The sequence below is a fragment of the Labeo rohita genome, chromosome 14 (assembly GCF_022985175.1).
Source record: "Labeo rohita strain BAU-BD-2019 chromosome 14, IGBB_LRoh.1.0, whole genome shotgun sequence".
NCBI classification, from domain to species: domain Eukaryota; kingdom Metazoa; phylum Chordata; class Actinopteri; order Cypriniformes; family Cyprinidae; genus Labeo; species Labeo rohita.
The window spans coordinates 11,501,617-11,516,672 of NC_066882.1; the positions used below are offsets into that span (position 1 = coordinate 11,501,617).

The following is a 15,056-nucleotide window of genomic DNA, read 5'->3' on the forward strand; positions in this document are numbered from 1 at the left end:
AATGAATTTGGCAAAATCTAGGAGTACAAAAAAAAACAGTTTACAGAGATTAAACAAATATGTTCTAAAATTGAAAGATGATTGGAAGATGATTTAATAGTTTGAGCGTGCCACTGAGCTGCTTAGTTTTATAAACTTAACTTATTAATCAAAAGACTCATTTTCACACAAAGATTCAAGTCAAACTTTCTGACAGAAACCAAGGCAACTCTGACAAATGAAAAAATCTGCCAATTTTCTAGTCAATTTTCTGCCATTTTGCTGTTGCCATACCAATTTTGTGTCTCTCCTCCTCCTGCACTTCAAGGTAAATGGACGGAACATTTTGTCTGTTGATTATGACCGAGCGCTGAGGATTGAAAAGATCTATGATGATCACCGTAAATTCCTTCTGAAGATTGGTTATGACACAGCAGGTCAGCCTACTCTCTGGATGCCAAGTAGCAAGCTGCTGCCTGTCAACCTCACTCGCAACAGCAACGGGCAGTTGAGTGCCATACACTGGGGCTCTGTCTCTGAGAGGGCCGAGTATGATGGACAAGGCCGTCTGCTTTCCAGAACATTTCCTGATGGGAAGACCTGGAGCTACACTTATTTGGAGAAGGTACAGGCCAGTGGAAATTGCTTTTAGTGATGTATGCGATATGAAGTAGACATCAAAAGTTTTGTCAGTAGACTCTGCCACACATATACGACGCATTTTAGTGCCACGTCAAAAAATAAAAAAAACATAACATTACGAGATTAAAGTTGTAATATTTCGAAAATAAAGTCAAAATTATGAGAATAAGGTTGAAATGTTTTGAGAATAAAATTGAAATTACAAGAATAAAGTTAAAATATTTTAAGAATAATGTCCAAATTATGAGAATAAGGTTGAAATTTTAAGAATAAAGTCGAAATATTTTGAGAATAAAGTCGAAATTGTGAGAATAATGTCGAAATGTTTCGAAAATAAATTAAAAAATTTAAGAATAAAGTAGAAATATTTCAAGAATAGTCGAATTACAAGAACAAAGTCCAAATGTTTTGAGAATAAAGTCGCAATATTTCAAGAATAAAGTTGAAATGTTTAGTAAATAAAGTTGAAATTTTCAGAAAGTTGAAATATTTTGAGAAAGTCTAATAGTTTCAAAAATAAAGTTGAAATTACAAGAATAAAGTTGAAATGTTTTGAGAATAAAGTCGCAATATTTCAAGAATAAAGTCGAAATATTTTAAAAATAAAGTCAAAATTTTCTGAATAAAGTTTAAATATTTTGAGAATAAAGTTGAATTTAAGGGAATAAAGTCCAAATGTTTTGAAAATAAATTACAAATTTTGAGAATAAAGTTGAAATATTTTGAGAATAAAGTCGAAATTATGAAAATAAAATCTAAATATTTTAAGAATAGTCAAAATTAAGAGAATAAAGTCTAAATATTTCGAAAATAAAGTTAAAATTTTGGGAAGTCAAAATTATGAGAATAGTGCATGAAATTTTAGAAATATTTCAATGTTTATTCGAAATTATGAGAATAAAATTGCAGCAATTTAAGTTATAATATTTTTGAGAGTATAGCCTGTGCATGCATTTTAAAAATATTTTGACTTTATTCTTGTAATTTTGACTTTATTCTCAAATTATTTTGACTTTTTCTTGTAATTTCGACTTTATTCTCATAATTTCGACTTTATTCTTATAATTTTGACTTTATTCTTATATATTTTGACTTTATTCTCGTAATTTTGAGTTTATTCTCAAATTATTTTGACTTTATTCTCGTAATTTTGAGTTTATTCTCAAATTATTTTGACTTTATTCTCATAATTTAGACTTTATTCTCTTAATATTTTAAACTTTATTCTTGTAATTTCGACTTTATTCTCAAAATAATTCAACTTTATTCTTGCAATTTAGATTTTATTCTCGAAATTTTAAGACTTTAGTTTAGTAATCTTGGATTTTTAAATTTTTAAAAACGTCGTTGTACACATACGCTGCTTACCACAAATGTAAAGCTTTTTTCCAAACCTGTATGACCTTTGTTCATCTTCAGAACACAAATTAAGATATCTTTGATGAAATTTGAGAGCTTTCTGACCCTCCATAGACAGCAACGCAACTACCAAGCTCAAGGCACAGAAATGCAGTAAGAACATAGTTAAAATAGTCCATGTGACATCAGTGGTTCAAACTTAACTTTACGAAGCTATGAGAGTACTTTTTGTGCACAAAGAAAAGAAAAATAACTTTATTCAACAATTTCTTCTCTTCCGTGTCAGTCTTCGACGCATGTTCATGAAAGTACCACGATGGCTTTTCTTTGCGCACAAAAAGTATTCTCGTAGCTTCATAAAATTAAGGTTGAACCACTGATGTCACATGGACTATTTTAATGATGTCCTTACTACCTTCCTGGGCCTTGAACGTGGAAGTTGCGTTGCTGTCTATGCAAGGTCAGAAAGCACTCAGATTTCATCAAAAATATCTTAATTTGTCTTCGGAAGATGAACGAAGGTCTTACAGGTTTGGAACGACATGAGGGTGTGTAACCAATGACAGAATTTTCATTTGTGGGTGAACTAACCCTGTTTTCTTGTTGTTTTCTTCTCGTTCTAGTCCACAGTCCTGATCCTGGCGAGTCAGCGGCAGTACGTCTTTGAATATGACCCTCAAGGAGGCCTTTCTGCAGTCACTATGCCTAGTGTGGCACGATACACTATGGAGACCATACGCTCTGTGTCTTACTACCGCAACCTTTACCATATGCCAGAGAGCAACGCTTCTGTCGCTGTGGACTACAGTGAGGACGGGAGGCTCCTGAGAGTGGCACAGCTGGGCACGGGTCGGAGAGTCCTTTACCGGTACCGCTGGCACAACAAACTCTCAGAGGTTCTGTACGACAGCATTCGAGTCAGCTTCACCTACGACGAAACTGCAGGTGTGCTGAAGACGGTCAATCTGCAGAGTGAGGGTTTTATATGCACCATTAGATACAGGCAGCTCGGCCCATTGGTAGACCGGCAGATCTACCGCTTCAGCGAGGACGGGATGGTAAACGCTCGCTTCGACTACGCTTATGACAGCAGTCTACGTGTGACGAGTATTCAGGGGGTGATCAATGAAACCCCGCTCCCTATTGACCTTTATCAATATGATGACATCTCAGGGAAGGTGGAGCAGTTTGGCAAATTTGGCGTCATCTATTATGACATCAACCAAATCATCTCTACCTCTGTCATGACGTACACCAAACACTTTGATGGGCACGGACGAGTTCGAGAGATTCAGTATGAGCTCTTTCGTTCTCTGCTTTTCTGGATCACAGTCCAGTATGACGACATGGGCCGAGTCACCAGGCGGGAGATGAAAATTGGCCCATTCGCCAATGCCACCAAGTACAGCTATGAATACGACGTGGACGGGCAGTTGCAGACTGTGTACCTCAATGAGAAAATGACATGGCGCTACAGCTATGACTTAAACGGGAACATACACCTGCTGAGTCCAGCAAACAGCGCACGAATCATGCCTCTACGATATGACCTACGGGACCGTATAACTCGTCTCGGAGACCTGCAGTACGAGTTGGACGAAGATGGGTTTCTTCGTCAGAGAGGTTCTGAGATCTTCCAGTACAACTCCAATGGACATCTAGAACATGTCTATAGTAAATCCAGCGGCTGGTCTGTCCAGTACCGTTACGATGGTTTAGGAAGAAGAGTTTCCACAAAGTCCAGCATGGGACAACATCTGCAATTCTTCTATGCTGACCTGAGCTACCCAAGCAGGATAACACATGTCTACAACCATTCCAGCTCACAGATTACCTCTCTATACTATGACCTGCAAGGACACTTGTTTGCAATGGAGATCAGCAGTGGAGCGGAGTTTTACATAGCCTGTGATAACATAGGAACACCACTGGCTGTCTTTGGCAGCGATGGCGCCCTTCTCAAACAGGTTCATTATACGGCCTACGGCGAGGTCTACTCAGACTCCAATCCTGATATGCAGTTGGTAATTGGGTTTCATGGAGGACTTTACGACCCTTTAACAAAACTGCTTCATTTTGGAGTTCGGGATTATGACATCATGTCGGGTCGCTGGAATGCGCCTGACTTCATGCAGTGGGAGAAAATCAGCAAGAACCCAGGCCCTTTCAATCTCTACATGTTCCGAAACAACAACCCAATAAGTAAAGTGCAGAAAGTTCGAGACTACTTAACAGGTATGACACAGATTCACTGCATCTGTTGTTTCTTGCGTATTGAAATAAGTTCTGCAAGTAATATATCTGCTATACATTGCACATTGTACTCATTGCAGATTAGGATTTTAAATTTATTCATTGATATCTGCTACAGATGTAAACAGCTGGCTGGTCACATTTGGATTCCATCTCCATAATAGTATCCCTGGTTTCCCTATCCCCATTTCTGAGATGACACAAGCCTCTTACGAACTGGCCAAAAGTCAAGTGTGGGACGATCTGACAGTAAGTTTATTGTGGATTCATATTTTCATGTACTAGTATAAGGGGTTGTTGTAGTTAACTAAAACTAAAATCTTTAAAAAATAATAAAATAATATTACTTTTAATTATTTCATTACTTGGAATAAAAGTAATATTAACTGAAATAAAATAAAATAAAAATCCATTTTATTTTAAGTTTAGGTTAGGTTGATGTACTAAAACTTAAACTTAATAAAATTAATAAAAAGACATAAAAAAGTTACTAAAAGAGTAGAATAATAAAAACTGAGTGAGAATACTACAACAAAATTTGAAATTTGTTTTGGATTATTAGATTAGATTATATTAGATGAAACCTGACAGTATTTTTTTTGTATCATTACATCTTCAAATAATAAAAGCTATGTTTTTCTACTTTTTTACAAAATAAATTTAAAAAATCTCCATTTTTAACTTGATGTACTAAAATAACTAGAAAAACTAAAATATAAAAAATAATAAAAGCTATGTATACATTAAAAACTAAAAATCACTAAAACCTAATATAATCTAAAATGAAAATTATAAAAATGAGAAGTAGAACTAGAATTAGAAATTTGTTCTGAATTATATTATATTATATTATATTATAATCTGACATACTTTTTTGTATGATTACATCTTCAAATAAAGGTATCAGGTATATTTTTATAATAATAATAACAATAACAACAACAGCAATAATAATAATTATTATTATTATTCATAATAATATTTATAATAAATAAAGGCTGTTTACTACTTTTTTTAAAAATAAATTTTAGGGTAAAAATATTTTATCTCCATTTCTTAACTTGATGTACTAAAATAACTAAAAAACTGAAAAAATTATTAAAGCTATAATATACATTAAAAAAACTGACAAAAAATCACTAAAATCTAATATAGATTAAAATGAAAATAAAAACAAAAACTAATGCATAAAAACTGAGTATAATAATAAAAAAAGAGTGAGAATACTACAATAGAATTAGAAATCTGTTCTGTATTATATTACATTGATAACCTGACAGTAAGTTTTTTTTTATCATTATATCAGGTTTATTTTAATAATAATAACAACAATTATTTATAATAAAATAAAGCTATGTTTTTCTAAAAAACGTAAAAAAAAAAGTGAAGTAAAAATGATCTCCATTTTTTTTTAAACCACATGGAAAGAAATTAGAGCCACATGCTTCTATGAAATGTTTATCATCTTTTTTTTTTGTAGCCCAGCTTTGCAGTCCAGCAGCATGTCATCCGACAAGCTGAAGCATTTCTAACATTTGGGGATCTGCCACAGGTTGAGTTTGGCCATAGCCAAAGGGCTGATAAACCCTGGCTGTGGTTTGCCTCAAGCGATTCATTGATAGGTCGCGGGATCATGCTGGCACTTTACAAGGGCATCGTGATAACTCGCGCGCTGAGCCTGGCTAATGAGGATTGCGTCAAGGTTGCCAACATCCTCAATGGCGCACTTTACTTGAAAGACTTGCACTTTATTGTGGACGGCAGAGACACGCACTTCTTCGTTAAAATGAATTCTCCCGAAGCAGACCTGGCGGCGCTGCGGCTTACCAGCGGACGGAAAGAACTCGAGAACGCGGTGAACGTGACCGTCTCGCAGTCCACAGCTGTGCTAGGCGGCCGCACCCGCCGCTTCGCGGATGTGGAGTTTCAGAGAGGGGCTCTCACCCTGCACGTGCGCTACGGGGCGTCTCTGGATGAGGAACGAGTGCGGGTTTTAGAGCTGGCCCGACAGAGGGCTCTCGCCGTCTCGTGGGCACGCGAGCAGCAGCGGGTCCGAAACGGAGAGGAAGGATCCCGCCTGTGGACTGAGGGAGAGAAGAGGCAGCTTCTCGGCACGGGACGAGTGCAAGGCTACGACGGATACTACGTGCTGTCCGTAGAGCAGTATCCCGAGCTGGCCGACAGCGTCAACAACATTCAGTTCCTCAGACAAAATGAGATTGGCAAAAGGTAGTGAACAGACCGTGATTAGCGCAATTTGTAATAGAAGAATAAGTAAGGCGGACAGATTTATTTCATTCTCAGAGTTTGTAAAAACGCTACTACTCCTAGTCTAATAAGAAGAGTACTACCTAGGGGGAAAAAACGAGCATTAAAACAACGCTGTGCGTTGCGAAACATTGTGTTTTCTCAAGACCTATTTAAGGCCTTAACACGGTTACAGTTGTGGAGCACAATGAAACTATGAACTTAACAGCATCAAGAGACAGGCCAGATTCATAGAGCTGTTGATATCTTTATTTAACTATTTATTAATGATTCATTTTTACAAGCACTATTCAAATGTCCGTAAAAAGAGAAAAACAGCATACCTTTTGGAAAATGAAAATGTTTACATATGCATATCACTGTACCACTGCAAAAATACCACATGTGATGTCAGGTGGTTTACTGTAGCCAGCTATACACTGTAATATTTTTATATTTATTCAGATTTGTCTTTTTCTCCTGTACATTTCATGAACATCATGATAAAAAAAAGAATGCTGCTTTTGTTGGCAATCATGTCACGTGCAATGAAAACTCCCCTAAAATATGATTTTAGGTGATTGTGTGTGTTTTTTAATATATTATTCATGTCTGATTCTACTTTTTAGTTGCAAGAACGTGTTTTATAAATGACCTTTGACACTTTGATTTGCAGCCATCGTACAACATACATTAAACTGAATAAACTGTACATATAATGAATAAAATGGCAGCACAGCACAGAAAAAAATATGTAAATGTCTGTATTTATGTAAATGAGTGTTTACCTGCATATTTTTCAAATTAAAAGCAATTATTTGCTTGTTTGGTTACAGGTCCCAAGGGAAATATTTATGAAAACTGTTTGTACTTAAAAGAAAATAAATTATAAAATAACATTTTTTTTTTTACAGTTCTTATTTCTTTTGGCACAAATTAAAATCTAGTTCTAGTTCTTAAATTAAAATCAAGTTCATTAAGATTTTTTTTTTTTTTAAAGAAGTCTGCTCACCAAGCCTGCATTTGTTTGATCCAAAATACAGCAAAAGCAGTTATACTGTGAAATATTTGTACTATTTAAAATAACTGTTCTATTTAAGTATGCGTTATATTGTAATTTATTTCTGTCATTTCAAAGCTGAATTTTTAGCATTATTACTCCAGTCACATGATCCTTTAGAAATCATTCTTATATTCTGATTTGCTGCTCAAAAAACATTTAGAATTAATTTTGATGTTGTTGAAAACAGCTGAGTAGAATTTTTTCAGTTTTTTTTGATGAATAGAAAGTTCAGAAGAACAGCATTTATCTGAAATATAAATCTATTGTAACATTATAAATGCCTTTATCATCACTTTTGATCAATTCAACGCATCCTTGCTAAATAAAAGTATCAATTTCTTTTATTTATTAATAATAAGCTTTTAAGATAAATGCTGATATTTTGAACTTTTTATTCATCAAAGAATCCTGAGAAAAATACTCAACTGTTTAAACATCGATAATAATTGAATAATACTAATACTAATACTAATGCTAATAATGTTTCTTGAACACAACTCAGCATACTAAAATGATTCTGAAGGATCATGTGACTGGAGTAATGATGCTAAAAAATTCAGCTTTGAAATCATAGGAATAAATTACATTATAAAATATATTCAAATAGAAAACAGTTATTTTAAATAGTAAAAATATTTCACAATATTACTGCCTTTGCTGTATTTTGGATCAAATAAATGCAAGTAGGGATAACTGCAGGCTTGAGCAATGGGCGTGCTGAGAGGTAGGGGGCGTGCCAAAATGTTTCTCATTGGCCAAAGGAGCTTCTGCGTTGGCCAATCAGCGGTAACCATACTTTTACAAAACATGGCGGCGGTAAGATGGTGGTAATTATTTTCCTTCGCACAGTATTTTTCAATTTTAGTAATTATTTAACTGTTGTTGACAGACACGTTACTGTGAGACAAAGCAATGACTGTATTTGCATCGAAGCTTGTATCGATGTTCATTTCGTGCAACCAATGTTTTTAAAAGATATGAAAGACAAGATACTTGGACATTTTGCGCAGCTCATCGTGAACGTAAGAATATTTGATGAAATCCACGTTGAGATAATTTGTTAATGTGATAACGTGAATGGCGATGTTACATTTAAAATCGTATCATGATACGTACGTCAAACATAGTTTGCTTTATGTTTATTTTTACTATTTTAAAGTGTGTCTGTTGTTCTGCTGTTATAGATTTATTTTTTATTGAAAATGTGACAAATTCAAAAATATGACAGAAGACATAACAGAAAATAGAGGCAAACAAATATACAAAATAAATATAAAAAATACACAAAAAACAAAGAGAAATGTATAAATACATATAGAATGTGTAGTGCAAACATATTCCACAGCCTTTCGATATATAGGAGAGAAGAGTATATAAAAAAATAATAATAATACTAAAATACATTTGTAATATATACTGTTACTACTAATAATAATATCCAGTTGTAACATATTGTGTAACATACATTGTGCACAATTTTACTGTAGTTTGTATTAAATTTTTACGACAGGTTGATGTTTCTGCACAAAACTGCATTCTATTTCCATCATGGATGAAGTCACACTGGATGGTTTGTGTAAGTCATAATTAAGACATTTTTGATGATTCAGTTTTTTGTTTTTTTTTAAATTTGCTATGCAAGAATAGTCTAAGTGATGGCAGATACAGTCCAAGTGTACAGGTCTTTTACATACAAGTTCAGTAGTTCATGTTCGGAAATACCAGTTGAACAGTTCTTTTTCAAATGTTCTCAACTGCTGTCTGGTTGTTCTGTTCTAAATCATTCAGTGTTTTTATTTTCCTTTTCTGTTTTTGTGTCTTGGTGGCTCTTATGGGAATGATGATGTCTGAAGTGTATTGTCATTTTTAAAGCTGAAAATTTAAATGTGATATGCATATTTAAATGTAATATTCATATTAATTTTAATAACAGAGACAATGTAAAACACGTACTGTAGTGCTGTTACTAAAGATTCATTTACAGTTGCCTAATGTTGCTGACCTTTGTGAATTTGGGTACATTTAATAGGAGGGTTGCTCAGACAATTTTTTCTGGACATTGGACTGAGTTACCCTGTAAAGATCTTCCAGTAAGTTTTTGATTCATCACATATTCTTTGGCATATCATTCAATTACATTGTATTTATTTATGTATTTATTGCTTGCCTGCAAACATTACCCAGGCCATTCCAATGCAGAGGTTCTCCAATAACTGGTTTATATGACAATTTTCACTGAAAATCACATCAGTTCTATTCATTTATGTAAACTTAAAGTGATGACATTTAGCACTTTGTAAACCACTCTCTCTCTCTCTCTTTTTTTTTTTTTTAAAGGTCTCCTTAAGAACAAAAAGTTGAAGGCTCGGGCAACCATGGCCTAACGGCAGGGATAGTAGGTGAAGGGAGTGAATGTACAGTACTCTTTTCCACCTTCAATACCATGACTGAGGTGAGACCCTTGAGCACCAAACCCCCAACTGCTCCCCGGGCACTGCAGCAAAAAAAAAACAAAACAAACTACTCCGGGTGTGTGTTCACTACTCACTGCTGTATGTGTGTGCACTTTGATGGGTTAAATGCAGAGCAAAAATTCTGAGTATGGATTACTATACTTTACACGTTACGTATTTGGCTTTCCTTTCCTTTCCTTTCCTTTCCTTTCCTTTCTTTTCTCTCTTAGGTTAAAAAACAATTTAAAATGTAAAACACATGATATCATGTTAAAAACTATTAAAAACATAGCCAGTGGAAATTATAATAGTAATAGTTTTTTTTTTTTTTTAACAAAACACAATTTTTTTTTTTTTTTTAATTATTACAAATATGCATATATGTTCACTACCTTTTTCTTAAAACGTTTATGTAATTTGTAATTGTAATTTCATAGATATAAATTAGTAATTGTGATTTACAATGTTACAAAGATATATGTGTACTTTTCAACATTGTTTTGTTGTTATTTTGTTTTTGTTCAGCCATGGACCCATCAGGAAGTCATGCTGATGTACGATTGAATATTGTAAGTATTTCATTAATTTCATTAACACACCTTGTGTTGTTGTAATTTCTCATTTAAAATGGTTATGTCATCTATCATTTTATGGCCTGGTTTCACAGACTTATATATGTTATATGATTCACAGATTTATAAATGTGCTTTAGAAAAATTACTGGTATGCGTCTTGAGACAAAACAAAGGCACTGATATATTTTAAGATCAGTCAGTGCAAATGTCTTTCAGTTGAAACAGCTCAGATTTACATTTTAGTCTGAGACTAGGCTTAAGCCTTGTCTGTGAAACCGGGGGTATATGTTTTTTCTTTATTCCAGCTCCCGTCAGACCTGCTAAAACAGATTCATCTGGATGTTGTGTATGAAGAAGGATGCTGGATACTGTGGCATCAGAAAAAATGGGATTTTCACAGCGCTCTATTCCAACAGAGTGTTTGATGGCTTCTGTTCTATGGACTGCTACTACAGCATGGATGTATAAATTGATGGATTCATGAATTTGGGTGGGATTTTTATTTATCTATTTATTTTTTTGTGTATACAAGCTGAAACTGAATAAATGTTTTATTGGCTAAAATTGTGTCGGTTTGCCAAATTGGTTAATGCAACTTAACAGAAGGTTATTAAACAGTTATTCTGCTGGCTCTTCTGATTATTATTATTAGTAGTAGTAGTATTATTATGTTTTATCAACCATATATGTTTGTCCTTATCAGGCAAAACCTTTTTAGCTCCCATGCACTTTTAGTAAAAGTACAAAAAAAACTGTAAAGCATGGTTCAAAACAGTAGAAATTACTCATTCTATAACATTTTTTCTATCCTGTCTAACCAATACAATGGTAATATAACACTAAAATATATTCCGAACTTATGAACAGCTTGTGATTCTATATGCATAAAATAATAACTGCAATTTGTTTTTGATTAATCATTTTGATTATGGATGCACTATAAGACCTTAACAAAGATGCGGTGGTGAAGACGTCAGTAACCTGCGGCCATTGCGAAAGAAATTCCGAAGGTATATTCGAAAGTAATATTTATATCATGATCGCTATTTTTTCAGTGAAAGAATGTGATTTGGGTTTATAGAATTATGTTGGATTTATTACTTAAACAGATTAAAGGGATCAATAGCGTTTAAGATGACAGCCTGCCTTTATGTTAAACGGAAAACTCGCAACCAATTGATATATATATATATATATATATACACACACACACTAAAAATTGCTTTAGATGTTAGATGTTAGAGGTTATGTGAATTCATTTTAATCAAAGGCAAAACTGCATGAGTCATGAATAAAACTCACTTTCATCTGCTTTGGCAATAGTGGGTAGATTAATGGTAATCCCTAAATATTAACTTAAATTTATAATTGCTCTCTGTGTAAAATCTGATTAATGAGCGATCAAAGGCAGAAAAGTCAGGCTCACATAGCCTTAAAATTTGCTTGTTGAGTCACTCAAAGCTGTAAACCCACTATCATGTGATTTTTACAACAACCTTCTAACCCGGACTGTTTAATAGTGGTTTATTAACACAAGAATGCATCACAAAACCATATTAGCACATAATTTGGTACTTGCAGCATTTAACCACTGGCAATTCTGAAGATCGTAAAACAAATGTTTTCCTATTCAGATTTTCTGTTAGGATGCACAGGTAAACATGAAACAAACATAATGTATCTAATAAGCAATGATCACCATTGATATTACAGTGTGTTCTTGCAGATATACTTGGTCAGCTGCACGTTCATGATTTATTCAAGCTCTCAGACTAATAATGTTGATGATCAGGCAAAGTGGAAGTGTCTGAATATGCAGACAGCAACAGACGGTGTATTGAGGCAGGAAAGAAGTGCTCTCCTCATTTAAGTTGTAAATGTATGTATGAGGTTTATGGGAATGTGTGTTAAGACGTCTGAATATATTTTAACATGTTAACAATATTCAGTTAACATTTATACACTTACTGGGCACAATCATGAAAATTAAAAGTTACCATTCCTAAAAAAAAAAACCCAGCCTTTAAGCTTTAAAAAAAGCAAGCAGAATTATATTTGACCTTTGTACCTGTAAAGAGACTAGCTCCGCTTATCTAGAGAGAAATCTAATGCTAACCTTCATTTCTGTCTACATACATTTACTTGTCACATCACACAGATTCTAGCCTTACTCTTGCATTATTATGATCTTCCAACATTTTTAACTGGGTATTGCCAAATGCAAATTCAAAAACATTAGGTGCGTCTCAATTTGTGTGCTTAAGCACTAATCTGTGCCATTTTGTAGTTTGTTCACACTGAAAATACCAACAATAAAAATGCACTTCAAATACACGCTTATTTAACTAACTATAAATAAAACCCTGAAGTGTAGAATTTTGGATGCTTAAAGGGATAGTTCACCCAAAAATGAAAATTCTGTCATTAATTACTCACCCTCATGTCATTCCAAACCCGTAAGACCTTCGTTCATCTTCGGAGAGCTTTCTGACCCTGCATAGACAGCAACGCAACTACCACGTTCAAGGCCCAGAAAGGTAGTAACGACATCGTTAAAATAGTCCACGTGGCATCAGTGGATGAAACATTATTTTATGAAGCTATGAGAATATTTTTTGTGCACTAAGATAAGACTTTAGACTTTATTCAACAATTTCTTCTCTTCTGTGTCAGTCTTTGAATCGTATTCCAGAGCGAGCATTTCACTCGCATTTGTGACTAAAAATAGTTGTGTGCAAACTGGAAAATGTATTTAGGAGCATGAGAGTGAATAAAATTTCTTAAACAGCCTAAGTTTCTTGGGGAAAACAATTCAGAAATGTTCTCCATATAGTGGACTTTAATGGTGCCCCCCAAGTTCGAACTTCCAAAATGCAGTTTAAATGCAGCTTCGAATGGCTCTAAACAATCCCAGCTGAGGAAGAAGGGTCTTATCTAGCGAAACGATCAGCCATTTTCTAAACAAATTGACAATTTATATACTTTTTAACCTCAAACGCTCGGCTTGTCTATTCTCTGCGATGCGCATGCGAAGTCTGTGTAATCTGGGTCAATACAACTAGGGTAGGTCGAAAAACTCCCATCTTATTTTCTCCTCCAACTTCAAAATCGTCCTACATTACTGCTGAAGTACCGACCCAGTGTTTACAAAGTGAACATGCAGAGAAGATCAAACGTCCTTTACAAAAAAAGTTAAAACAGAGATGTAGGACGACTCTGAAGTTGGAGGAGAAAATAAGATGGGAATTTTTGAACACAGACTAGCATGCGCATCGCGGAGAACAGACAAGACGAGCGTTTAAGGGTAAAAAGTATATAAATCGTCAATTTGTTCGTTTCACTAGATAAGACCTTTCTTCCTCGGCTGGGATCGTTTAGAGCCCTCTGACATTTAAACTGCATTTTGGGGGTAGCACTGAAGTCCACTATATGGAGAAAACTGCTGAAATGTTTTCCTCAAGAAACATCATTTCTTTACGACCGAAGAAAGAAAGACATGAATATCTTGGATGACAAGGGGGTGAGTAAATTATCGCTTAATAATGCTAGTTAGCAAGTTTCGTGGCTAAATGCGGCTAAAGTAAACAGAACGGCTTGTCACCCCTCAGTACAGAGGGGGGCGGGGTGAGCAGAGCTCATTAGCATTTAAAGGCAAATGCAACAGAATGGCTTGCTCTAAAAAGGGCTGATTTTGACAAGGTAAAAAGGGTGCTGTTTTACACTACCACTGAGAAATTTTAACCAAAGTATGTTATAGACTTCTCATTAAGACCCTAAAGAATTATATCAGCTTGTGGAAAATGGGCATCCAATGACCCCTTTAATAAGTTATTTATTTCAAACTTTTAACCTAAAACATGGCCTACCTATATATTGACTGATTTGTTATTATTGTTCGGTAACACTTCACAGGTTCAAGTTAACTACATTAGTTAACATGAAATGACAATGACTGCATTTATTAATCTTCGTTCATGTTAATTTCAACTTTTAATAATACATTATAAAATCAAAAATTGTGTCTGCTAATATTATTCAATGGATCTAACATTAACTAACAATAAATACTTGTATTTTTTATTTTTCATCTTTGTGAACTTTTTCACTCTAATTTAAAAAAAAAAAAAAATTTAATAAAGACTTTCTTTAGTAAAAGATTTTGAATAACTTAGTCACAACACTTTTTTTACTTACTAAATTATATATTGTGAGAAAACCATATACCATGACAAAAGCTTCAGCGACTATTTTGAAAATCTGACACTGTCACATACCTAATGTACATACAGTTTTATAGGACTATTAATAATTACATAATTAGCCTATTAAATAGAGTCTAAAGCAAAATGATTTAAAAACCTTGTGTACTTTCTGTATTATCTTCAGCTAAAACACATAATTTGACAAATTTGTATCGTGCCCCTAAATTTTTTAATGCGCACAAGTGCTCCTTGAGAAAAAGGTAAGCATCAAGCCCTGCATTCA

The 15,056-nt window shown here is 34.1% G+C and overlaps 1 protein-coding gene and 1 long non-coding RNA gene across 6 annotated transcripts in view; both read left to right on the forward strand.

The window, feature by feature from the left end:
• The window catches only part of si:dkey-237h12.3 (teneurin-3), a 145,581-nt gene extending 138,202 nt beyond the window's left edge, over positions 1–7,379 (forward strand). For all 5 annotated transcript variants that reach the window (XM_051127298.1, XM_051127299.1, XM_051127300.1 and 2 more), the window contains 4 exons: positions 308–604; positions 2,604–4,215; positions 4,352–4,482; positions 5,714–7,379. In XM_051127298.1, the coding sequence (XP_050983255.1) occupies positions 308–604; positions 2,604–4,215; positions 4,352–4,482; positions 5,714–6,466 (2,793 nt within the window). In that variant the 3' untranslated portion in view covers positions 6,467–7,379. The remainder of the gene's footprint in view (positions 1–307; positions 605–2,603; positions 4,216–4,351; positions 4,483–5,713) is intronic.
• An 832-nt stretch (positions 7,380–8,211) lies between these two features.
• LOC127176205 (uncharacterized) lies at positions 8,212–11,118 on the forward strand. Its single transcript, XR_007829072.1, has 4 exons — positions 8,212–9,633; positions 9,881–9,995; positions 10,522–10,565; positions 10,664–11,118. It is a non-coding gene; the product is annotated as an uncharacterized LOC127176205 (long non-coding RNA).
• Positions 11,119–15,056: the final 3,938 nt, after the last annotated feature.